At 42.2% G+C, this 25,859-nt stretch overlaps 1 protein-coding gene across 6 annotated transcripts in view; it reads right to left on the bottom strand.

The window, feature by feature from the left end:
• Positions 1–15,594: 15,594 nt before the first annotated feature.
• Positions 15,595–25,859, bottom strand: part of COL12A1 (collagen type XII alpha 1 chain) — a 137,550-nt gene continuing 127,285 nt past the window's right edge. For 3 of the 6 annotated variants that reach the window (XM_044421608.1, XM_044421613.1, XM_044421614.1), the window contains 6 exons: positions 22,314–22,349; positions 22,160–22,226; positions 21,176–21,364; positions 20,790–20,858; positions 19,719–19,889; positions 15,595–16,681 (listed from right to left, as the gene is read on the bottom strand). In XM_044421608.1, coding sequence (XP_044277543.1) covers positions 16,500–16,681; positions 19,719–19,889; positions 20,790–20,858; positions 21,176–21,364; positions 22,160–22,226; positions 22,314–22,349 — 714 coding nt within the window. In that variant the 3' untranslated portion in view covers positions 15,595–16,499. Of the gene's footprint in view, positions 19,345–19,718; positions 19,890–20,789; positions 20,859–21,175; positions 21,365–22,159; positions 22,227–22,313; positions 22,350–25,859 lie in introns of all 6 variants that reach the window. The other 3 variants (XM_044421610.1, XM_044421612.1, XM_044421609.1) reach the window with 3 other exon arrangements.

A 25,859-nucleotide genomic window follows, 5' to 3' on the forward strand; every position in this document is an offset into this window, starting at 1 on the left:
AAGCACAGCCTAGCATACAAAAGTTGAGCAGGGCTATGAAGGACAGGACATTTGGGAGGCATTCAATCAGAGGGTTGCCTTAAGTCAGCGATGACTTTACAGCATGTAATTACAACTTTAATTAGATAATTGATTATGATAATGAAATGACCCCCAAATAATTGATAACACTGCTGTTGTTCTATCTGCCTGCCTGCCTGCCTGCCTGCCTGCCTTTAATTTATTGTTCTGGATAACCAACACATGACTGCTTTGATTTTTTAAAAAATAAATGAACACATGTGCACTCTGCCATTCTGGCGGGGAGCATAGGCGCCCACCTGTCCACACTGCCCCGCTGCACAGCCACACTGTAGCCTGGCAGGGCAGACCAGGAGGCTCTTCCATGGCCACACCACAAGCTTCTTGGCTGACGCATCCCTTGGCTTTTGGAACCTCCGGAAGAAAACACAGCTAGCTGCATCCTACTAGGTACATCACATCTGTACGTCTTTACCGAAATCCAACAGCAGCTATTTTAATCCATTTGTTTGTGGTTTGTTTTAAAGAAGGATTTCTGTGAATTCACTTTTGAGCCCTGGTAGTCCTTCCGACTGTTTTGATGGGAGCCCAGCAAAACTCTGTGACTCGCATCAGAATATATGAAAACCTGGAAGAATACGCATGCCATTTCTCCACTCCCCCACCCTAAATGTAGCGTGGAAATGGTGGATGTTGACTTGTGTGGAGCAGTGCCAAGTGCTGGAGGAGCCCACATATTGTTCAGGCTCTTTTGGAGGCAGCTCAACAAACTGTGCTAGTGGCTGGAACGGGTCTGTTGTGCTGCCTAAAAGTCTTGGCGTATGACTCAGTGTTGTGTTTCCTGAAGGGATCATGAAAAAGAAATTGTATAGGTTTATGTCCTAAAAGATGTCCTAACGATATTTATGTACACCAATAAACTAGGAGAATAATGATTGAATTAAAAATTAATTGATGCATAATAAACCGGGTGACACTTCCACTATGATCTGGCCAGTTACTCTTTTTCCATTGAGTCATTGTTGGCTGCAGAACTCCACTTTGACTGAAGAATAAGACAGCACAGCAAGAAACTAGACAAAGACAAACAGTGTTATAGACCCTTGCTCTGCTAAACACAGTTCTGTGCACATCATAAGCCAATCTGCGGAGATCTCAAAGTTCCACCATTTTCTTGCTCTCTGAATATTTAATCACGATAGCTCTACTAAAGTAGCTTATACATGTTCAATTGTTTCAATGTTTCAATTTTCCCTGTTTACCTGGGTCAATCCCTGTCCTTTGATCAGGCTTAGTCCTGATCAGGCTTAGTCCTGGGGTTCATTATGGGGCAAATCCAGTAGCAACAAGGAGGACAGGTAAAATGCCTACTACAGTTTTATCAATCCACCAAGAGGGTAGTTCAAAGCCGGAGAAGTCAGTATGCCAGTAAAGGTCAAGAAAACAGTATTACTAGTCAAGAAAGGAGAAGTCCAAGAGCAGGGACTGAAGCGTGGCCAAGGTTAAATCTCAGTTGAGCAGTCCTACATAAATGCAATCTAAAGAGCAGAGTCTGGTAGGAGTTGAGCAGCACAGAAGGTCAGTCACAAAGCATGACCCAGGAAGCAAAGATTCCAGCAATGAAGCTGGCAACTGGCAAGTTTCAGCTGAACCCAGAGCTGCCAGAGCCCCACCCAAGAGTCTGCTGCAACACGGCAGGAGTCTTATGCTGAAGAAGGCATTTACTCCTGGGTAGACAGGCTCTGAGGTGCTCGCTTTACCTCTGTGTGGCAGCCTGTGCTCTCAGCTTCTGAAGCCAGTGTACTTGGGGCTGACTGGATACTGGGCCGCCTTTTTTTAACACCACAGGTGGAGCAGTCCTCAAGGGTGTCAAAAGAGGAGCCCAATCCAAAAGAGGTGTCCTTTTGTGTCCTTTCTAGGAGGTACCTGGAGTCCACCACTTCTCCACCAGTACCAGATGTGGGTGGACTTGTTCAAGTCAAGAAGCTCCAAGGGTTCCATATGTTCCAGCACAGCAGGTTCTTTACCTGAAGAGTCCTCCCAGTCTATCTCACAGGCTTGACATTTCCTATGTTCTGCTGCCCATCATGGATAAATTGCTTTCCTATTTCATCCCTTATGTTTGGCCTTGGGGAGGGATGAATGTGAGTGTGAACACGTTTATTGATCAGGTGTCAGCTTCCTTCCCATCGTTTCTAGAAATGAAAGCCCTGAGGTGCTAGGTAGATGCACCTTCTCTCTACTGCGCATGTAGGCAAACACATGTACAAGAACTCTGAGCAATAGATCTAAACTTAGCCTTCCACAAACACATGAGATCCAACCATTCACACAAAACTTTTGATCCAGCAAAGGGTTCCTGCTGACAGCAGAATGGGAGAAGAGCCTATTTTTGCTGATTACTCTTGTGCAGCTCCCGCACCAGCCTCAAAAAAATCTTCTGGAGGATGAAGGGGTTGTAGGAGAAAGGAAGGATTTGTAGACGACCCCACCCCCCAGATTTGCAGGAGCACCTCTTCTGCAGAGCACCACTTATTTTTATTATGAAATAATGCCAGAATAAAATACAACATCAAAAGGACACAATAAATCCATGCAGACATCAACCAATAAATATTAAGACTAGGGAGAACAGAAACTGATAAATGACTGTTGACAACTGAGTTCTCCAACAGAGTGTTCTTGTTACCAAAGCATCCTGCCCACACCGCCATGTGTTTTATTTTCAAAATTAAAAAAATACTGGAAAACTGGCATGCTGAAAAGTGAAGTGTTGTTCTCCAGTACCATCTTCATCTGGATTCAAAAGAGTGTTTTGTGTTATGGAGCTCACTGGTTTTTCTGTTAAGAATTGGGTGTTTTGTGACCAGTCATATTCCTCATGGGAGTCATTTTATTTGTGAACAGTGCCCTCGGGGCAAATGCTTTGGGAGATCACTTGCATCGCTCTCCCAAAAGTCCCAGTGTGCTCTCTACCCAAAATATGAGAGGTCAGCGGGGGAGCAGAGGTGGGACTTCCAAGGATGCAGGCCCAGCTCTTTCTGATTAGCAGGGATGCTGTCCCTTGCTAATTTGCCACCCTTTAAGAATTCCCTGTTCCCCCATGTTTAGTTGCAGTCCTCACTGTTGCTGGAAGGAAATTCATTTTTGCCAGCAATAATATATAGTTCCTTGTTACACTTTAAAGTCTTGGGGATAGTTTGGCAGGTAGGACCAGTAGCCTTACCAAAGAACTGCTGAAAGGGCTGGAAATGGTTCATGGATATGGTTCAGCACAGCTACCTAATGTTGGGACTCTTCCTGTGGCCATGGACTATGGAGGCTGCCATGATGAGGACCTGCCCTTCACATTTTGCTCATCTGTAGGGACTTTGGTTTAGAACAACGTCTGTGAGATGCTAGAGGGCACACAGCACATGCCAGCAAGAGGCAAGGCCCTGTAGAGGCTCACAATGACAGCCAAAACCCTTTCCTTAGATATAGGAAATAAATCCTGTATCTACTCAGGAGTGCTAAATGGTATTTACATAGCCAAAACTGACTCAATTTTTTAAAGATAAAAGACTAAAGGCAACTGATTTATTTATTTTTATGTGCTAATGATGGGAATTATCTTGTGAATATGTTCCTTGAATTCTGGGGACTTTCTCTTCTGTATACTTGTTATGGAAAAAATTGGGTTTGCTCTGATCACTGGTAAAATGCAATGAGACCATCTTTGTCTTTACTGTGATGTTACCGTGTGTAACACCAGGCACAGTGCCACAGACGTGTATACAAGTGAGAAGAGAAATTAAGGTTATGAGTTCCATTTGCCAAAGATGAATTGATTCAAGCTGTTTTAGAAATGCATATGATTTGGAGCTCTCTTATGTAGATTACATACGCTCCTGGAAAAAGACATGTAAAACACAATCAGATGTGACTTGACAGGAGAACCTCATACTGGAACAAACTGGCACCATATCCAGAGGCTCCATGCAAAATACAAGGAAAACATTGTATTGGACGAAGAACTCAAAACTTTAAGATTAAGTATGTGAAAGTAAATTGTGGTGAATAATGCCGCTGAGCAAGAATTCTGAATTTTTCCAGAGGCCAATGGGAAATGTCAGGAATGTACTGCTAACCCTAATGTCCAATCAACACTGCCTTAAATCAGGTCGGACTACTTGTCTATCCAGGCTAGTGTTGCCTCTTGTGATTGGCAGAGGCTTTCCGGCACTTGGGGTAGGAATTGTCCCATCCCTAACTGGACATGGCAGGGACAGACACGGGACCTTCTTCCTGCAACGCTTGTGCTTTACCACGCTTGGCCAGGCACTCAGGGGGTTCCGGATGGATGGTGGGCTTCTAGTCCAAAGGCACTGTACAGCTGTTCAATCTTTTCCTCCTTAGTTTTAGTTTTAGTTTTAATGGAAAGAAAAAAAGGATGGGAAATACATGGGGACTCCTCATAATGCTGCAGAAATAAGAGAGGGTGACCGGCAGCAGAGGCCCTCCTCTGGGAACCCTCCGTGAAAGATATTAGGAAGGTGAGTACCGGGAGGAGGACTTTCTCTGCGGTGGCGCCCCACTTATGGAATGTGCTCCCCAGAGAGGTCCACCTGGCACCGTCGTTATTTGTTTTTCAGCACCAGGCCAAGAACTTTTTATTTAAACGATATTTTAAAAATTGTTAATAATATTTATTGGTTTTAAAATTTTTAGCCAGGATGATTCCAGATTTTAGATGTACTTAACTGTATGATTGTTTATTTATGATGTTGGAAGCCGTCCCGAGGGTTATGTGATTGGGACGGCATACAAAAATCCCAAATAAATAAATAAAAGCCCGCCCACCCAAAGCTACCCAAATTCCACAAGCACCTCATTTTCCCCTCTCCCAGGCTAAGGAGAATGTTACAATGACAGGAAATAGTCCAAACACGGCACAAACATTTCTCACCATCCTAAAAACTGCCAAGTGTTTCTGCCAAGCACCATCCAGTTTCACCCTAACTCCCTTCAAGTGTCACCTTTTGTCAGGTTATGCTGAGAAGCGTCCAGCATTCTGGGAGTCCCCCACCCTGCAGTCAGAAATCCGTTTCTGTGGAGCCATCGCTAACGTATTCCCTCAATCCTACAATGCTATTGAAGGGGCAGCAGGCATGTCAGTCCTAGCAGATGCGCACGCATCCCTTCCTCCCAACCCGCACTTCGGCATCCGGACCCCATCCTACGCATGGAGAAGATACAGGGAGCTTTTCTACACCAGGCTGCAACCTCCCTATCTACTTTTGGTTTCCCACCAAAAGTAGCTGAGTGCTACACAAGGAGCTTCTCCTTTCCTGCTTTTCTGCTACATACAACCCGGGTGGAGCTGTGCTATAGCAGAAGAGTGGAATCTGCAAATCCAGCACAGTCCTTTAAAAAATAATGCCCCATTTCCCCCATTCTAAACAAAACAATGCAAAAACAGTGCTCTAAACCAGCAGGGGCAAAGCCGGAGAGTCAGAACATGGCCTGAAGAGCCAAAAACGCAGTGAGGCAAGTGCATAATAAAGGCCTCCTGTAGAAAAGCTCAAGGAAAGGTCCCAGGAAGGGGGGCAGCAAGTGCGTGCCTGGCCTTGTAGCTCCTGGCATTTTATCCTTCTGCCTTGGGGCTGGTCCTGTTTCTTGGGTCTAGCTGATGGGGCATAGTAGTGACAGTGTGTACTGCTACTAGCTGTCAGGTTATAAGCCAGGATGTTCTCCAATAAAATATCAGCCCAGTCATGGACTCACTAAAGCATCAATCCTAATAAAGGATTGCACTCAATTGGACGGGCTTCCAAATAGTTTGCACTGTTAATAGCATGAGCAGTTATTTCTTTGCCTTCATGCTCGGTTTCCCTCTGTAGTAAGGGAAGAATAATACTGACATAATGTCCCTAAAACACTTTGAGTGCTTAGGGAAAGCACTGAATAAACAAGAAGTCATATTTAATGAGAGCCAGTCTGGCTCAGCGTGCTAAGAGCATCTTGAAATTGGATGTGAAAAGGTCAAGTTCAAGTCCCAACTCAGTTGTGAAACTCACTGGGTAGCCCTGGGCAATCTGCGGTCCCTTTGGCAAATCTTCTATTAGAAAATGGCACTGCCATCCAAATACTAAGGGAGAGATACAGAAAACGAAAATGAAAAATCAAGTAATAGATATATAATTTAAGGCTAAAGAGGAATGAATCTTAGTCGTCTCATCAGAAGTTGGCTTCAGTGACATCAGGCAAATTAATCTTCTGTTGCAAATGGTATGGCAATAAGATGCCTTTTCTTGCGAAGGAATGGTTGGCCTTTCCTCTTTGAATAAACTCTTGAGGCCCTTGTAAATCACTTTAGGCCCCTGCGCTATAAAACATCTGTCTTGTCTGAACATAAGGCATTCCTGCAAAAAGAATCACAGCATTTTGTGCTGTGAAGAGGCAGGATAACTCTGTGATCATCCTGTCTGGAAACGTTTTTTTAGATGGAGACTTTTTCTTTGTATAACTGTTTGAACTATATATATGCAGGAATAACTCAGAGTTAAGAGGTGGGAATGTTAGAACACAATTATTTTAACTAGGCTTAGCTTACAATCAAAGCGAGATGGTGAACATATGAGCAATGTAATCACAGGAGATTAAAGGGAGAGACACCACGTCACCCACCCCGTGTGTCACCAGGGCAGAACAAAAGCTGCTATTAAAAACATAATCTCTTTTCAAGGGGCTTTGTAACAGCGCTGCATGCACGGCTAAGCTGGGCATTTTTGCAGGGTGGTGGCTTGACAAACAATAGAGGAAGCCCCTTGAGAAAATCAGGGTTTAAAAGCCCCCCTCCCCAATAGCTTGTGAATACCTCCATACTAAAGAAATTTGCCAGAAGCAACTCCATTATGAACAAATATCTGAATTTCAGATTCATTTCCCATTCCTCATTATTCATTCTTGGTAAGTAAGACAGAATGCCATATGAAATCCAGGCATCTGAAAAGAGTCAAATGCACGCACCGGATCAAGAAACTGCATCTAGATACATGCATTTACCTGTCTGAAATGGCAGCTGTCCTTATTTCAGGTAAGATTTGGCCTTCTTTAACAATGCTGGCCTCTGTTCATATCATAGAAAATTGTAATTTAAATCCCATATAGTTTTATCCTTATGGGAACTACCACTGTAAATTAGAACACTAAATTTATTTTCAAAACTAAATTGAAGATTTGAATATATATCCTTCTCTCAGCCTCAGGTTTCCATGAGCCTTTAGCATCATGCCAATGGCTAAGTTCATGGGTAAAGCCTTATTTGGAGTGTTCCATTTCAACCTGCAGAGGGAAGTCCCAGGAGACAGTCCCACTGGACAAAATGTAACTTACATGTTAGAAAACATGCCTAGGCTGGAACATGCCAAATTGAGTCTACTGCAGGGATGAAAACCTCTAGCCTGGGCACCAGATGTGGGCCTTCTAGGGTGTCAATCTCACCTTCTGTGGTTGCTCAGGCAACCAGGCCCCTTTCCCTATCCTAGCTATTGTAAGTTCCCCCCACACCTCTGTAAGGGGTTGAATGGCCTCTTCTGCTCCTTATCTATTGACTGCAGGAGATTTCAACTAAAATATACCAGCATTTTGGGCCCCACACCTTTGTCTTTCATCCTGCTCATCCTTGGAATGCAGCCATAGCACCTCTCTGAGACTGAATTTGGCCCATAGCCCAAAAGACAGTTCCTGTGTCTGGGCGATTGCACTGGCTCGTGGCCACTGGTCCCTAATCTGCAATGGGTTGGGCAGCAGCCATTTCTTATCTCATCTAGGTGCAAGCAAACAGGAGCTCAGCATTCATCCACATTTCTAGCCACTCCCTGGCATTCATCTCTTGAAGCCCAACCATTTTCTGTCCCTGTTGGACAATGCAAGGCAGACTAGTCATTCTCTCCTCTTGAGAATCATCATTTGAATGAGATCTACAAGCTCTTGCAGGCATCTAAGCTGAAGCAACTCTCATTGGCAAGAAAAGCAGTAGCTAATCCTTTTGTTTCAGTGTTGTATTGAACTCCACCACCACCACTTCTCTCTTTCTCCTCTCATGCACACATACCCTATTGCACAGCCTTTTGCAGAGGTAAGACAGGGTGAGCAACTGACAACTCAACCCCATCTTCTATAAATAGATGAGGAAGCCCCAAGGTAGAATTTTGCTTCCAGCCATAAAGTGCCGAAGAATTATTAAGCAGGGGTTTGGGAAGGGATTTTTCTGCAGCACAAGAAAGAAGTGGTGCTACATCGTAGGATTCAAACGGCTGAAAGAGCAGTTTATGGTTCTGTCAGTGCTTTTAATGTAAATGAAGCTACCCGTAGAAAATATTGCTTTGCTATACTTCTGGTCCTGAAGCTAAGTTAAACTAAACTGGCTAGCAATGAGACAAGACAAAACATTTTGGTCAAAGTTATAAAACAGAGATGGTGAGCCTCAGACCCTTTGAGGCTCTGCAAAGGCCACAGCCCCTTTCCCTGACCCTGCCTCTCGTGACCAAACAGTCAGCGTTCTACTAACTTCCCCTCAAGTCTGATTTCCTGTATTCCAACTGATACCCAACATGCCACGGCTATTGAGCAAGCTCTGTTCACAAGGAAGCTACCCATTCAGGGTTGTTTTGCAAATGTTTAAGGGTTGTGGGGAGGCATTAGCGCAGGTTGTATGGTCTCTTGAAGCATCCTGATACATTCACCCTCTTTTCAGTGGCACCATTTTGGCTCCGGTTCTGTCAGCACTGACAGTTCGGTATTGGAAGTTGCGATTAACAAGTCCATGGGAGCAAATTGTTCTGACTGTGTGTTGGAGAAGCTGTTCCATTCAGTAACAGCAAGTTTGGGATAAATGTGTGCAAACTAAGCAACTGCTTTTAAAAAGACACCTGTACTTTTTACAACAGGTGCATATGGATCACACAGTTAAGTGGTTGTCCAACCAGGAAAGCAGATCCCCATGCAAACAAGGTTGATTGCATAGCAAATGTTCCCCCTGGCTATACATGGGGACAACTGTTTCCTGTTGCTCAGGTTATAGGAATTGTTCCGGCTGTCTCTGTACTTACAGCTTGGATCAGAACCTGAGGCTAATGTTCATGTGATCACAGGTATGGGAAGACCTGCAGTTCAGTGGTAGAGTCCATGCCAAGCATGCGACCTTTGCCATCTCTCAGTAGGGCCAGTTCGACCACTGCTGTGTAGCAGCCATGTAGGATGAAGCAGGAATGGAAAAGCTTGGCCCTGATCCAGAGACTTCCATGTGCACTCTGCTCTCGGAGGTCTCGGCGCCATCTGCTCTTAGCAGTAATAATGCAAGTTGGCTGAAAAATGAGTTCACATTTCCTTTTTGTCTTTCGTTTTAATGGAATGATTATTTATCATATTTGATTAATAAGTGCGTGCCATTGTTGCTGTTAATAATGCATTTTGTATAGCTGATTTTCACTGCCATTATATGTAAGAGCTGATATAATGTCCCAAACGAAATAGTTCTCAGCAAGTGGATCCCAAAGCTCTCTATCCAGGCATCACTAAGTGCAGAATAGTCACTACTATTCCCATTATCCAGACTGAGGAACTAAGGTCTCTTAGGATCTGTTGTCCTCCTGAGCCCAGCTCAGCAGATCTGCCTGTGGAAACCTGCTTCCATGCGTCAATTGCCCTGACTGGGTTGGGACAACCCCCTTCCATTATTACTATGGGAAAGATATCTATGTTTTGGACAGCCTTAGCTGTTTCCCAGATGTGTGCTTCTAATATTTGGAAAAGAGCAAGTTTCATTGCCTTCAGCTAAGGTGTGATTTGGCATAAAGATCTCAGTTATAACTCTGGGCTTTAATCACGACAAGATAAAACAAGTGTAGTAGGGCAAAGACATAATCCTGGGGAAAACTGAGCAATCAGTCCCAGAAACTAGCATTTCCAACCCGAGCCAGGCAGCTCTGACCCAAACTAGAGGCTATCAAGACATGGCCCTGTCCAGCAAGACCCATGACCATGCAGGCAAAGAATGATTTGGGAACTGTGGATGCAATAGTGTACCTCGTGCCCTGGAGGAGGTGGATCAGCAAAGGAAGAGGTGACCAGCACTCCCACTTCAGGCAGCTCCAAGCTCCAGGCGGGGCTCAGCACCATGCTGCATGTCTTCAGAATATGGTCGATATATGTGCATGAGCAGCTCAGGTTCATGCCTGTTGGGGTTGTAGGAGCAGCAAAGCATGGACACGGCCAAAGCATGAATTAAGAGTCAGGTGGTGCACGGTTTACGTTCTACATGCCATAGTGGCTTGGCGTGTTGTGTGGCAGGGTTGCTTATAGGAAGAATGCTTCTTGGAAGCCAAGTCAGACATCCCAGCCATATGTTTATCTTCTCATGAATACCAGGAACTTCCTCACATGGAACAGCTTTGCCTTTCATTTTGATTGGAAGGAGCTGAGCTGTGCACATGACCCTCTGTGCTGGAGCATCTGCTTTAGCTAACAAAATGAATGGGTACTGTTCATCCATGCAGAAGTTGTTCATCCATGTGGGCCAGAGCAGGGTTGGCACAAGACATTCTGCCTGCAAGGGGAAGGGCAAGGGCAAGGTGATCCCCTTCCCCAGAGCCCATCTCGAAGCAGGCTCACCTGGCAATTACGTCCTGCTTCCACACCCGAGGCAGAGCAATGCTCACTGTCACACTTGAGGGCTGTAAGCTAGCTTAGCAAAAGCAGGACACACCAGATGGGGCATGCCGGCCTCTGCCCTTCAACACCTGGGAATATCTCGCTGCTGTCTGCCCCTGCCCCCTGAGGCAAGCACCACCCTCTTTCAACAGCAGGCCAGCACTGCATCTGCAGGGCATTTATAGGCAAACCTAAGTATTGGGTTTCTCCAGAACTTCCAAGAACACCAAACTGATATGGGTCCTGGTCTTTCTCAGCCTTGTTCCCTTCATGTGTGAGGGGCATCAGATGGTCTGAATTGGAACAAGCGAACAAGCATTCTACCCATTTCTCCCTTATTTATTTATTTATTTATTTATTTATTTATTTATTTATTTAGGTAATGTCCAAATTAAAATATTCACCTCTTTCCCAATGGTGAGTTATATCATGCAAATATTCAATTTCAGTTTCAGACATAAAGATAAATGGGAAATTAAGTGAAATCACATGCACCCTCGGCCCTCTGTATCCCCACCATGCACAACATCCAAAGCACTTTCATGTTAGCTTGACAAACTTTTTCAGATTTGAGGTGAGTTGTTGTTGTTTGTAAAGGAGGGATAATTGGAAGAAACAGAAGGTATGTCTTGATGTGCTCGTGGGTATCCATTCCACAGAACCCATGAGCACATCAAGGGGTTTGGGAGGTGATGAGGGGCGATGAAAGGGGGAAATATCCTCAACTTGATCTTGACCAACAGGGAGGAGCTGATAGATGGGGTGCAGATTCGGGGAGCTCTGGATGTGAGTGATCACTCCATCCTTTGCTTTGAGATCAGGGGAATGGGGAGGAGTGGCAGATCGAGCACTAGAAGCTGGGACTTCACAAAGGCCAACTTTGGTCAAGTGAAGGCCATACAGGGGAAAGTCTCCTGGGAGAGGGTACTGGAAGGCAAGGGAGTTCAAAAGGGGTGGATGGCACTCAAGGGAGGTCTTGGAGGTGCAGGTCTTGATGATAGCAAAGGGGGAAGGTGAAGGAAAGCACCACCATGGATGTGAAAAGAGGTGCTAAGAGGGATTAGCTGTAAGAGGAACCTCTGAAGGAAATGGGCACTGGGTCAAGCAGACAAATGGGTACACTGGGAAGAGGAGGCCCATTGCAGAAGGATTCTTCACAAGGCTAAGGCTGATTATGAGCTGAGACTTGCAAAGAATATCAGGAGCAACAAAAAGGGTTTCTATCAACATGTAAATAGCAAGAGGAAGTGGAGACAGGCAGTGGCACCACTTAATAAGGAAGAAGGGGATTCAGTGACTGATGTAAAGGAACAGGCACAGACGCTAAATGATTATTTTGCCTCTGTGTTCTCTCCCAAGCAGGACAGGGGAGATCTACGTGAGGGACTGGATGAAGCCAGAGATTTAGGGACACAGATTAGAATCACTCCCCTAGAAGTCAAGGAGCTCCTCAGGACCCTGGATGTTACAAAGGCACTGGACCCTGACAGGTTACACCCAAGGGTACTCTTGCACCTGTTGGCCTCCATTTTTGAGGACTTGTGGGGAACAGGTGATGTTCCAGAGGACTGGATGGTGGCGTCAGTGGTCCCATTTTTCTAAAACAGTCGTAGAAGGGACATGGGGAATTACAGACCAGTTCGCCTTACATCCTTTCTAGGAAAGACAATGGAAAGGCTTATAAAAGTGATCAATCTAGTAACCCTAGATAGGGAAGGGAGGTTGATGGCCATGCAACATGGCTTCCACAAAAACAGGTCCTGCCAGATGAACCTTGTGAAATTCCATGACAAGGTTTCAAGGTAGCTAGATGGAGGGAATGTGGTGGATGTGGTTTACCTGGATTTCAGCAAGGCATTTGACAAATTGCTGCATGTTATCTTGGTTGAGAAATTGAGGAATTTTGGGATACACTAATGCACTGTTTGATGGATTAGGGCATGGTTGATGGACCAAAAGCAGAGGGTAATGATTAGTTGGGAATCATCTGGACAGTGGCCAGTGATGAGCAGGGTCCCCCAGGGCTCTGTCCTGGGACCAATCCTGTTCAATCTTTTCATCAATGACCCGGAAGAGGGGTTGACCAATCTGCTGATCAAATTTGCAGGTAATACTAAAAAGTGGGTGATGGCCACAACTGAGGAGCAGGTACTCCAGATTCAGAAGGATCTGGACAGACTATGGAAGCGTATGGGGCACAACAGGATGGTGCTCAACGTGGATAAGTACAAGGTCTTGAACTTGGGGCTTAGGAATGGGTGTCATAAGTACAGGTTAGGTGATAAGTGGCTTGAGAGTAGCACTTGTGAAAGGGATCTCAGGGTACTGGTCAACTACAGGCTAAACATGAGTCAGCATTGTAACGCAGTGATCGAGAGGATAATGACACCCTTGGTTGCATAGTTCCATCAGTGAGGGTGTTCAAGGATAGGCTGGACATGCACACGGTAGGCATGTCATGAGTGGAGCTGGCTGGAGCCTGGGGTCAGACTAGATGGCCCAGAAGATCCCTTCTGACTTGCTCAGTTTCTCTGTTTCTATTACCCCACATGTACACACACACCCTTATAAACTATTCTTCAGATATACATTCTTGGTACTTCATTATTGCCATATTTTGACCTCACGGAAAGTACCCAGATTCAGTCTTCTATATGTCATACTGCTATTCACAGACAAAAGGTATTGATATTCATTCCTCTAGTTAAGTTCACCATTGTATTAGTCACAGTGAAGCCCAAGCTTCATGTGAGTTATTAGAAGAAAGCCAGTATTTCATCTGTTCAGTTGCAAAGCTAATACTGTGACTAGAAAGATGGCTGCAGCAACAGCACCAAAAATATATGAGATGAAACTAATCAAACTTGAAGCATTTTTTAAGGAACCAAGGAGAACCTCAGTATATTTTGAACAACAAGCTGCTCATTCAGGGGAATTGGTGTCAGTGAAAGTGGTACTTGATTACTCTATTATCTCTCTCTCTCTCTCTCTCACACACACACACACACAAACACACACACACACACGCACGCACGCACACGCACACACAAGTGGCTGCCTAACTGAAGAACATTTTGGTTCTTAGGGTTCGGCTTAGAAGTGCTTCTAGATGAAGGGGTCCTCATGCCAATATAATTGCTATCTGGGGTAAAGAAGTGGTGGCAAACGGGCCAATATGGGAAGGTTACAAGTGGAAGTCAATGTAGTCTTCATCCCCATTAGATTCTGTGGATAAGGCAGGGTGACTGCGGAATGAGCCTCATCTGGGGTACCTTCATTAAAATCGCCACATGCACCTATAATTTTCACCTACTTTCCTTCATTTAAAATGGCAACATAAATTCCAATGCTTAGTTGGCAGTGAGGTTCTATGCGCAAGACCTAAATTTTGTTAATATTTGTTCTAGGACTTTACTGCCATTTTCTCCAAACATAAAGCTTGCAGTGAATACTTACACACCCTAAGAATCATTACCCTGCAGCTACAGTTCTTAAACACATTGTTTTTCCTTGACGGAATTTACTAAAGAACAAACTGTTATTTCAACACCAATTCAAACATTTTAGCTAGTAGCCCACAGTCTTAATGGAACTGGTTTTATGCATTGTACTGATTTTGAATGAAAAACTCTGGCTGGTCTGTGACCCTAACTAAATAAATGAAGCTAATGAAAAGCTCCTATTTTGCAAAAAAAGGGGTGAACCTGTCTGCCTGGCTTAAAACATATTCCCTCAGAGGTCAACATGACTAAATTTGTCCTACTTTGTAACAGGCATGCTTAGGAGAACAGGCTCACAGGCCATGGCAGTGCTGAGACTCCCAGCTCACTCCCAGACTCACCTCCATCACAAAACAGTTACGAAGATGAACATGCAAGGCTCAGTGCCTTGTTTACTTTACTGGATTTACTTTGTGTGCAGTTTCAGTTTTCCTCTGCATGTATCTAATTATGGCAATGAATTTTTGTAATTGACTAAATACATTTTGAGTGATCTGAAGACACAAGCACTTAACCATGAATCATGTCCGTTTGGTTCATTCCTGCTGTTATTACATGGATATTCTACTGTTTTCCCTTTTGCAAGAAATCTAAGGCAGTTTTCATGTTCCTCTTCCTCCTTTTTATGCTCCTCCTTCTGGGCTTAAGCTTGGCAGTGCTGCCCAACACAACACTACCTATGTTCCACACCAGTGGCTGTTGCTGAGGTAAGCAAGAAAATGCACAGCTTAGTCATCAGGACATACCTGTGCAAGCCAGAGGCACTCCCCTGTGCTCAAGGCGAAGATGCCGTTTTTTTGTGTTACTCTATGGTGTGGAAAGTGTTGATTGGGGAATTTTCTCCCCCTTTCTAAAGGCTAATAGCTGGAGTCATCCAATCAAATAGTGGGAGATTCAGACTAAAGGAGCACACCATTCAAAGTTAAGATATGGCAGTCACTGACACATTTATTGATGGCCACCAACTTGTCTGCTTTTTGATGATAACACCTGAGAAAACCTGACTATGGTCGTACATAGCAACCCTAAATGTAAGAACCACTACTGTGGTACAGAGGCCAAGGTTCCATAGATCATTTGAAAATATAGATGGTCTACTCAGTTTGGAAATTACTCTCCTAATTCTAATGTTCTTGTGGCTTCCATACACCAAGGACATAAAATATTATACCTTCAGAGAACAGAAATACTGTTTGAAATATAATGCTCTCCTCAGCTCCTAATGTGATCAACACTTCATTGTTCAGCAATTTAATTCACAGTGTGCTGCATGTATTTTCTTCTAAAAATAGGGTAGTACTTCTGACAATTTATTTTCCATGACAATAAAAGTTCTGAAATTCAGTAAGTGCCCAGCAATAATTCTCCCAGTCATATATACATTTTCAGTAGTTTTATTGAAAAATGCCTCTTTTGTTTCAGAAATAAATAATATAAGGCAGTGAAATTCACAATTTGCAGTTAAAATATAAAAGCAGCAATTCTATATCCATAGTCTTGCAAACAATTTCCAACTGCTTTTTTTTTTGATAACTACGAAATATTATATTCTGGGGGAGGGGGAATCATACTAAATATACAACACAAACATGCAATTCCATCTCTGCAGGATTGACTGCAATTTGGGATAAATGTTAATGTCTCTTAAACAAGATTTAAGCCATTATTTAAAACAAACAAAAAAAAAAAAACCTGTATCCAGTTGATACAATGATGTCAGCTATATTATTTAAGGTTTGTGGTTGTTAAAGAGATGTATAAGAGCGGTATATGCCCTGCAAGATATAAGCAAAGATAGAAGACATTTGACATGTGGAAAGAGAAGTTTCTTGTTTCACTAGACAATAGAGATTTGTAAAATGTCTGAACTGCAAAGGAAGTATTTGATCAGGGAAAAACATCCAAGGCAAGCTCCATCGCTGAAGCATCCCGCCTTAGAACACTGACAGCAGCTGCTAAGGTTTTTACTTTTTTAAAATGTATTTAAGGAGAATGCAGCCCTGTGATCATTTTAATGCACTTGTTAAAGTTCTGTGCAGCCACTGCAAGCTTAGGTATTTTACAAGCATTTCAAGAGCAAGAATGAAATCAATGATAACATTTATTGCTATTCCCACATAGGTACGATACCACCAGAAGAAGCAAGTGTGTTGCTTCTTGGAAACACTGGTGAGAAGCAGGCACAATCCACCAACTTGGTGAGTACCCACATATGCAAGAATAGCAACAACAACAAAACCACCAAAACAGGGCGTGGGGAAGGGAAGTAAGGAAATGAATCATTTATGGTTTTGTTTTTGCTTTTCTTGATAACGATCTTTTCCAGCGCATATGATCAGGATATCCAGGTGAATGCATATCAGCTCCATAGTCCTCATATTCATCATCTCTTCTTTCGGATTCCACTGGTACTATGTAGGGTTCACTTTCAGGCTGATAGGGTCCACTTTCAGGTGCGTATGGTTCTGATTGAAAATAGTTGTCCGATTGAACATTATAGTTATCACATGTATTTGAATCCACAGACATTTTTAAAGCTACTTTTTGCATTAGTAATGTGGTAGTGGGTGAAGATCTTTATGGCATTGATCCTCAGTTCATTTACTTGGAAGTGAGTCTGATTAAAAAAAAAAAACAAGAAACTTGACCTTCTTCCAAGCAGAATGATGCTAAAGCAGTGATTGATGCAGGAACTCTGATAAACATACATTTCGTCCACTCAAAGAGAATTCTGCATGGCACTCCCCTTGCCTTTAAAGGAAAGGGGAGGGCTTCTCTTATTAGAGCTCGATATGCATACCAGGGAACACATGAGATTCAGCACTGGGGACACTGTTCGTTCTTTTGTTTTTGTTTGTTTCAGAAACTTTTATGCTGGATTTCAAAGCAATCTGTCCTCCTGAGGCTGCTTACAATAAACACTTTTTTAAGACCAGTATCTGAAATGTTAACTAAAATCCTGTGCTTGGTTACTAATAGTGCTCAAAAGGACTTTATCCCAAGTAAACAAGCACAGAATTGCAGTTTAGTCTCTTCTATTAATTTTGTATGACACACAGATAATTAATAATTATAATTATTTAAATTATAAATAATTAAAATCCCTTTTCAGTCCATTCTGGGAAGAGATAAAGGTATCAAAAAAGAAAAAAGAAAATGCAAATCATCTTGATGTTCAGGGGATTTATATAAGTATTTAGATATCAAACAAGGAAAGGTTAAGTCTTGACTAAATTCCATCAAAGCAGTGGAACTTAGATTAGTCACAAGTAATGTGTTTCTTTCATTAGAAGTGTCCTTGTAGACTCAATTAGCTTTAGCTAAATCATGTCCTTAATATACATTTTAGCAATTCCTAGCATTAGCACTTAATTGAAAGTTAACTAATGAAGTTGATAAATGGTTTGGGGACAAGAGGGAAAACCTCAGGCTTATAGTTTCTGTAGGAAAGATGCAGTGGTGTCCCCTGAGTACTGAAACCACGCAAGCATAAATCAGTGCTTGAGCAAAGTAACTAATGCAATCAGGGAAAGGGCAGATGCTGAATTTCAGTAATAAATATCCAGATTTCCCCATTGCACTAGTTATGCCGTGCAGCCATTGGTTTCACTAATGCAATGTCATGGGTGTGGCAGACATCTAGGCCAATGGTAATATTCAGTAAAGATTATTTTCTGACAGTGGAGGAACACCAAACACTGCAGGAAAATCAGAAGCAAAATTATGCTTTTGATTATATATTTGTAAGAAGATTACGTATACAAAAAAGCCCGATGCCCTGAATCAAAGAAGATGTTAATAAAAATGCTGATGCCGGCAGGCAAGAGAGAGAGAGGTTTCGACAAGGTTAGATGGTGCAGAGCAACACACGGCAGAGCAGCAAGCCTGAATGCAAAAGGCAGGATGTAATGGTGTTAACTAATTTTAGTGGACACGATCCCATACAAATCATTTACAAGCCACAATTAGTTTACTATTTACATTACCATTTCTCTTACACCAGGTTAAATGTTTCACGGTGTTATAACCATTAGTAAGTAGTTTTATAAGCCTCCATTGCCACTGAGATTCCTAGTGACTTCTTTCTGATATGTGGTTGGAGAAAAGTTTACCTCCCTTGCAACACATCTGTGTCCTTTCATGTGTTCAAGACGTGTTAGTCTGAGTAGGATCTCCCCACCATATAAGGCCCACACTACTCATTTATCCATCATCTATGGTGAAATACCCATACAGATTCACTTCCTAATAAGCACGTGCACAAACATCTCAGAAACAGGATTTTCATTGTATTCAAACTGTAAGCAGCACTGGCGACTTAGAAAATGTGTTAGCTGGAACCTGAAACAGGTCAAAGATGATGTTAGCTTTCAGGGTAGAAAAGCTGTGCAAAAATATATTTTCATCCATCTAAATCCAACTATGAGGGTTAAATTATATGTATATATCTATATATGTATACAAGACTGATATTTGGAAAGGTAATACTACAGTATCATTTTCTAGTTTAAAAAAATCAGATTAATTATTGACTTTGTGCAAGTTCTGCATTCTAATTTTGGTCTTTTAAATTTGTTCAACCCACCAACTCTATGAATTTGTGTGTACATATATATATATATATTCATGTATACATGCACATTATGATAGTGGCAAAAACACAACCAACAGCAATATCATGTTTATGGATTATAAGGTGCTACAGTGCACACAAACTAGCTATCAATACTGTGGGCATGGACTCTTTCCTTGAGAGATGCCCTACTATGGCATATACTGTTTGGGGCATCATCCCTTCCCAAATTTTGATGCTTTGATGCTCCAGTAGCTACAGTTATCCAGCATTTTTGTTTCTTTGGAGGTTCATTGTCTGAAACTGCTTCTTCTCAGAAGAAATTTCTGCCATTCAGCAATATAATCACAGACTACATGGAATTTAACTTGGCACCGATTGTGAGATGGTGGCACCCTCCCTCCCCTCAGATTGTCTGCACTGTATCACGGAATGACATTTGGATTTGGAAAATTAGATCTCAGGTACTAATTTTGTATAGATAATCCCAACATTAAGGACGCACGTAGAAATGGCAAACAATTGTGTTCTTTTTACTTTAGATGAGTGGTCAACCTTGTTCAGAAGAAGTAGTTTGGTGGGGGGAAGAGAAGGAGAAGAAGAAAAAATGGTCATTTAAATCCTAAAAGCAAAATTTATATTCTCCTATCACTACATTTATTAGAAATGACTGCTTTGAAATGTAATCAATACTTTTGGCTTAAAATAACAAAAAAAAAACATTTTGCATATTGTAAAGCTACTCTAAACAGCAATCTGAACTGTAAATTCTAGACCTAGTTCACAGATCATTCTATTGAATGGTATGGCTACTGCTTAGTGCTGAATTCAATTCACTGTTCTTCCAGTAGAAAATTTCCTGCCACAGCACTATTCAAACTGAACAAGCATTTCAATACTCAATGACGCTTCAGTTCTTAATAACCTACCTGGATATCCTTGACCGTTGTAAGCAATGCTAGCGCACTGGGATGAATCACAGTATCCAGGGGGCCCAGGAGGACCTCTGATGCCCGCATTACCCGGACGGCCGGGTGGCCCAGGTGGACCCCGTGAGCCTGTAGAACCTGGTGGGCCAATTCTGGATTCCCCTTGTGGACCTAATTTTTGCAAGAAAAGAAATACATCTATTCCATTCTGGATGAGACAGTCTGATACAGCACCTGGCAAAACTGATCTCTAGACTAAGTTGAAGTATACAGTTAAGACATGTTTCCATTTCTTTTCTGCATAAGGTGTCAATGAAAGAACCTCAGAGAACTCAAGAAGCAACTCGCCCCTAGTTGCTTCCCTAACATTGAAATCTTTATTCACAGAAAACTGCTTTGGCAAGATTTGATCCTGGACATTTACAACCTCTCTGTACAGCGTATGGAGATCTCAGGAGGCACTTAATGTGTTTGACAAATACATAGATTTCAATTAAAGTCCAGGACTGCTTTAGTTCTGCTACCCTGCTGCTTTAGAATGGATAAGACAATGTTTTCTTTGGAACGAGTCATATTCACAGTTAACAGCAATGTAGAGTTTGAACTAAGTGGAGCAAACATTTGTTGCAAGCCTCTTATAGGTTTTGCAATGGAAAAGAAATACGTTTCAACTAGCAAATTAAAGGCAGAAGCAATAAGACAGTATGGTTACTTCTGCCAAGTCATCAGTGAATGCTCAAATTGAACTGCTAGGAATGCTCGCATTCTATATGAAGGAGTGATTTATAACTAACAGGAGTGGGAGAGAGAAAGATGGGAAGGAGAGGAGACAAAGCCTAGTTCTGAGTCTAGAATTTCTAACAGGCTAACCAAACATTTTGATTCCAGGGGAAAATGTAAAATGTCAAGTTGAATACAAACTTCAAAGAACTGATGGATATTTTCATTAAAAATGTAAACCTGTCAATATGAAAACATTTTAAAAACCATATCCCTCTTATTTTCTATCAATATTGTATTTGTTGTTATACAGCATTGCAATATGATGTATATTAGATGCAGAAGACTCACCTGGTGGCCCAGGCAAACCTCGTGGTCCTGGTGATCCAAGCCCTCTTTCACCTTTCTCTCCAGGTAGCCCTAGAACACACAAAAGGGGAGGGAAGGTGCACCACAAAAAAGCAAAGCTTTGTCAGAGAGATCATTGATTGTGCTTGTGAAACATAATTTACAGTGCTTTCTTTTATGCTAGCCATGCTTGGGCCAAGAAGCACATAGAGAAGGTCATATTAAACCATTCTCATCTTCCCGAGTTTCAGTTTAAAATGTGCTACTTGCTGCGATGGCTGCCAATGGGAAGTCCTAAACACCAAGGTACCACTCAAGCATTCCTTTGTTCATCAGGACTACCTCATGCTGATGAAACACATGCTTAAAAGAACAAAAGTACAACTCACCTCTGTCTCCAGGTGGCCCTTGCATACCAGGTGAACCTGGGAATCCTGGCCTGCCTCCAGGCCCAGGTTCTCCTCTTGTCCCAGCAGGTCCAGGGGGACCTGGTGGCCCTGGTGGTCCAGGCTCATTGCGATTAGAATAGTGATTATTTGGAATTTGATTCAGCATCTGGTTAAAACGGGTCATTTGGCCTATGGAGAAATAAAATGGGTTAAATGAGAGCAGGCCCAACACAGTTCACTTTAAGGGTGAAACAATCACAATTTTATGGCATGCTCTCACAAGTGCCACCTAGATCGTCACCTGTACTTCACTCTAATTAAGAGGAACGCCAGGACTGCTGCAAGCACAGGACAGCACCAGCCTTTGGCAGGAAGAAGGAGGGGAGAAAAGTACAGCCTGCTCATGTCATCAGGAGGGAAGCCAGATGACTCTGCAGTGGCTTCAGAGGGGATGGCATTTGTGTGAATCCGCCTGAAGACTGTGCAATAGACCAGCTTTTTCTAGGTTACACAGATTCTACAGACATGGGGAGGGTAGGTGGATGGGTAAACATTTTCCTGGGAAGTTTGTACTAAGTGCACACATGCAGTTATGCACATAAGCGTAAGTGCATATTTGGAACAAAACCAAAGCCTGGTACAAAACTCCAATTCTGTCATTTGGATGATGATGGAATGAAAGGTGCTTGACAATGACAGATGGAAGGAATTTAGCAAGCTCCCTATTTCCCTGGCCATCGCCATGCTGTTGAGAACAAGTACAAAGCATCAGCGAAATAGAGAAGGACTGAAGCCAATCCTCACAAGTCCCCATTCTGCAACCACAACCAGCTCACACCTTTTTCACTATACTCACCAACCTATGTACTGCTTAACCTAATGAAGACACAACTCATATGGCAACGCTTAACATTCACAACACTACCTTGGCAATACAGTAAACAGAAATGGCCTTTTGTGGTGTATTTGGAAAGCACTGCTTACCATTAATCATCTGTTCACAGACTTGCCTTGCAACAGACCGCATCATGTGCTGGGAAGCAATGTCCCCCTTAACAGCAAGACGAGACAGGTGTTAGGCCACAGCACAGAACTGGATGAAACAGAACATGCAAATTCAAGATAAGGTTGAACTTACCCGGTCACCTTTTTCACCTTTCAATCCAGATGGACCCTGTAACCAATTAGATCTATCAGAGTGTATTGCTATTATTTAATGCAACAGAATAAAAATGAGATAGGAGAAAGCAATATGACAAGAGAGAATGTAAAAGTATGCATATTGGCTGATTCAACATAAGATGTGATTATCCAGAACTCCTGGGTTTAAACCAAGAATCTCATGAAGCTTGGACATAGGCCTGTTCTACATATGCTGGAAATTGAGGCAATAAAAATTCTAGGCTGGACTATACCGTAACATATGAGACTCAAGTGAGAAAGCTATCATTTCTTCTGGAAAAAAAATCTGAGAGAGTAAAATGCCACCATAGGAGAAAGAATAGTTCCAGACCAGCTTCCTCTCTGCTATACTAGTGTTCTGCTTAAATACGGGACCCCTAAGATCCCACCCCTACAGTCCAAAGGGGTGTCTTCCATTCTACCATCTTATCACCTTAATCATTGCGCTGCATGTGTAGCCCTCATGCCTATGCAATAGCTCACTAAACTGTACGTGACTGGGCCTCAAAACACCCTTCACACACAGAATGGAATAACAATATGCAGAATCAAACCCTGTGATTAAGATGTACTCTGGAGTCTCTGGATTGGTGAGCCCTAGCATAAATACCAAGAGCTTGGCTGCTTGGGGCTGGTCAACAGCACTATTTCAGATGATCATGAAAAAACAAAGAGGTGTATCTGCATAAAATGTGCATGCACTAATTTATGTGTATAGGTACAAATTGAAAAAGGATCATTCCACTTTAAACAGATGCAATATAGTCTACTATAGTGAGAAAGGCTGTGACCCGGTGAGCTGAATGCCTGCTCGACCTGCTGCCCAGATGTTAACTGTTGATAAGCAACTTCAAGACTCCTGTTGCTTACTCTTATTGCCCCTTATCTTTAAATTGGCAGTGGATTAGACAGTGCCTCAAATAGAGGCCATCTTTGAATAAAGGCCTGGCATTCAGATACAGGGCTGTTCCCTGTAAGGTAGGTAGTGGTGGCTGAAAATAGGACACCTGGGGGCTAGCCCCAGGTCAGTCTTCAGTTTCACTTCCAGCACAGACTCTGTTCAACACAGAATTTTCCATTGGTTTTTCTGTATCTTTGTTGGGTCTGTCTGGTTTCCTTGGAAGCCTGTTATGAATGATCTGATAGGAAATGTTCTAAGATGTTTCAAAAAGTTTTGAATATTTATTTAGTTTCCATGATTACTCCCCTTGTTTCTTAAAGATGGAAGTGCGAAGCCATTAACTTAAGTGATTGATAATGATGACAAGTTGCCCAGACAACTATTTTCATTAACTAGAAAGTATAGCCTTTCTTTGTCTAGAACAGCAAAAAGACCTTTTGATGGTTACCCAACCCATTTAATACAAGCAATACTAAAGAAGAGGTCAGTCAGAACGACCCTTTCAAAGTGATTATGAATTACTGTGCTGTGGTTCACTTATGGAAACTCTTAGAAACTGTATTCTGGAATATATACACATAATCCAGCCAGTAAATAGATGTTTGTATGTAGAAGTCTCGCATGCTGTTTTGAGAATTTAGCCTCAGTGTTTACATTCCTTTGTCAGCAAAAGGAAAAGCCACAAAATCTCCCAACACTTCTCCTTGAGAAATCTAATTAGCATGTTTAAGCTGTATTTTGCAGATTTTTAGAAATGCACGACAGTGATCACACATGGATATATTTATTGCTCATTTGAAGTCAGTCTGTGTTTTTATTATGTTGGTTGTCTGTCAGCAATATGGAATTCTGTGTTTCCAAGCATCCAGAGAGGACATACACCATTGTCTGAACTACTAGATCATTATCGGAAAACCGTTAACCCACCCTAGAAAATCTGAGCCTTTTAAGGAAGTTCTGCCATTCCTTCTGTCATATTTGACAGAGTGCCTCCTTAACTGGTGTGCAGAGCCAGAGATGTTTTCAATGCTTTGCCCTATATTACCGGCCTGTAACCAGCCTGTATTACTCTCCACTTCTGTTGTGTAGAATTATCATAGTCTATTTGAATTGTCTCATTCTGCTTGTATTAAAGGTTAGATGATGGTACTTTATCAGCATCAATAATACGAGAAACCACTAGAGCTGAATTGCTGCTTATTCCTTTCCTGCAACTTTTTGAATTGACTCCACAATTTGACAATGGATGTCAAGAATACATGACAATTTGGGATGGCCGGGGGAGGGGGATAAATAACTGCAAAACAAGCAATATAGCCACTGATGAACTCCCAAAAGTGAATTGTTAGCCTTTTGTTAATCTTACATAATATTACTTCATCAGCATAGCAAAAGTATACTTAATTCTGACACTGAGTTGTTCCTTTCAAACTTTCACACAGTACACTCAAACTACCTCAGCGACACAGTGTAATAGATGATTCCTGAAGACAGACTAAAAAGAACTGGATATAATTAAACAGAATGGCAGCATGTCCACAATCTTGCACTAAGATGATTAATATTTAAGTAAAGGAAGAGAAACAGTTGGCCTAGGGACATCTTCCGATGCATGGAACTCAGCATGGGTCACAGCGACCCAGGATGCAGGGAAACATGCAAACGCCTGTTTACAAAGGGCTCAGGGAGCACAGCTGCCTTCTGTTTTCATAGTTGTTTGATTCCCTCCAGAGTACTTGGAACAAAGCAACATCAATACTTGTGACTGCAAATAGAAGGGCCGTGGACTCACAGACAGCTCTAAGGAATGATGCTAACAGCAGAACTGCTCCACAGAGAAGAGACTCCGGATGCTACAAAGAGTTGTATCCCAATGGACTCAACTTCTAGTTCCCAAACCCAACCAGAATCCCCCCATTCTTTCCCTTATCGAATATGAAGTATTGTGACTTTTTTTCTATGGAGGAATGAAATCAACTGAAATCTGAGTTCATTCGCTGGTTTTCCAAAAGGAATGGCAAGGTTTACAAAATGCTGCTTTGAAGAAGGAAATATTTTTTTTATTTCGTTTTCTTTCTTTGGATTTCAGAACACATGCATGAAAAAGGACTTTTCTGAAGCTACAGAATCATCTACATTTCTTCAGGAGAGTAGCATTGCTAGCACCTGTACAGAGCTGCCCCTTGACTGGATTATTTAAGCAATTCTTGTCTTCTCATGTCTTTTTAATAGTTTCACATAGAATATGATGTGCCAGTTATCTTGGCCTGAGGCAGCTTTTATTTTTCAGAAGTAATGTTAACAACATGTGAGAAATAGTTCCAAAGATAGTTAGGAACTGGGCGTCTCCAAAAAGATTGAGTTTGAAACATTTGTGTCTACAAAATGTGGATAGATTATTTTCCTTGCTTATTCTAAATACTTAACAGATGCCATTGCTTGCTTAGTTCTTTTCTCCTTATTTAATTAGTGTATTGTATTGCAAACATCTTTGTCTAAACAATGTTTTCCGGGAGAGAATAGCTATTAGCAAATTATCAAGTTGAAAACTTCCAAGTCCCTCAAGAAAACGATTTCAGATAACAACTCATTTTACAGCCC

The sequence above is a fragment of the Varanus komodoensis genome, unplaced genomic scaffold (genome assembly GCF_004798865.1).
Source record: "Varanus komodoensis strain SLA01 unplaced genomic scaffold, ASM479886v1 scaffold12, whole genome shotgun sequence".
NCBI lineage: Eukaryota > Metazoa > Chordata > Lepidosauria > Squamata > Varanidae > Varanus > Varanus komodoensis.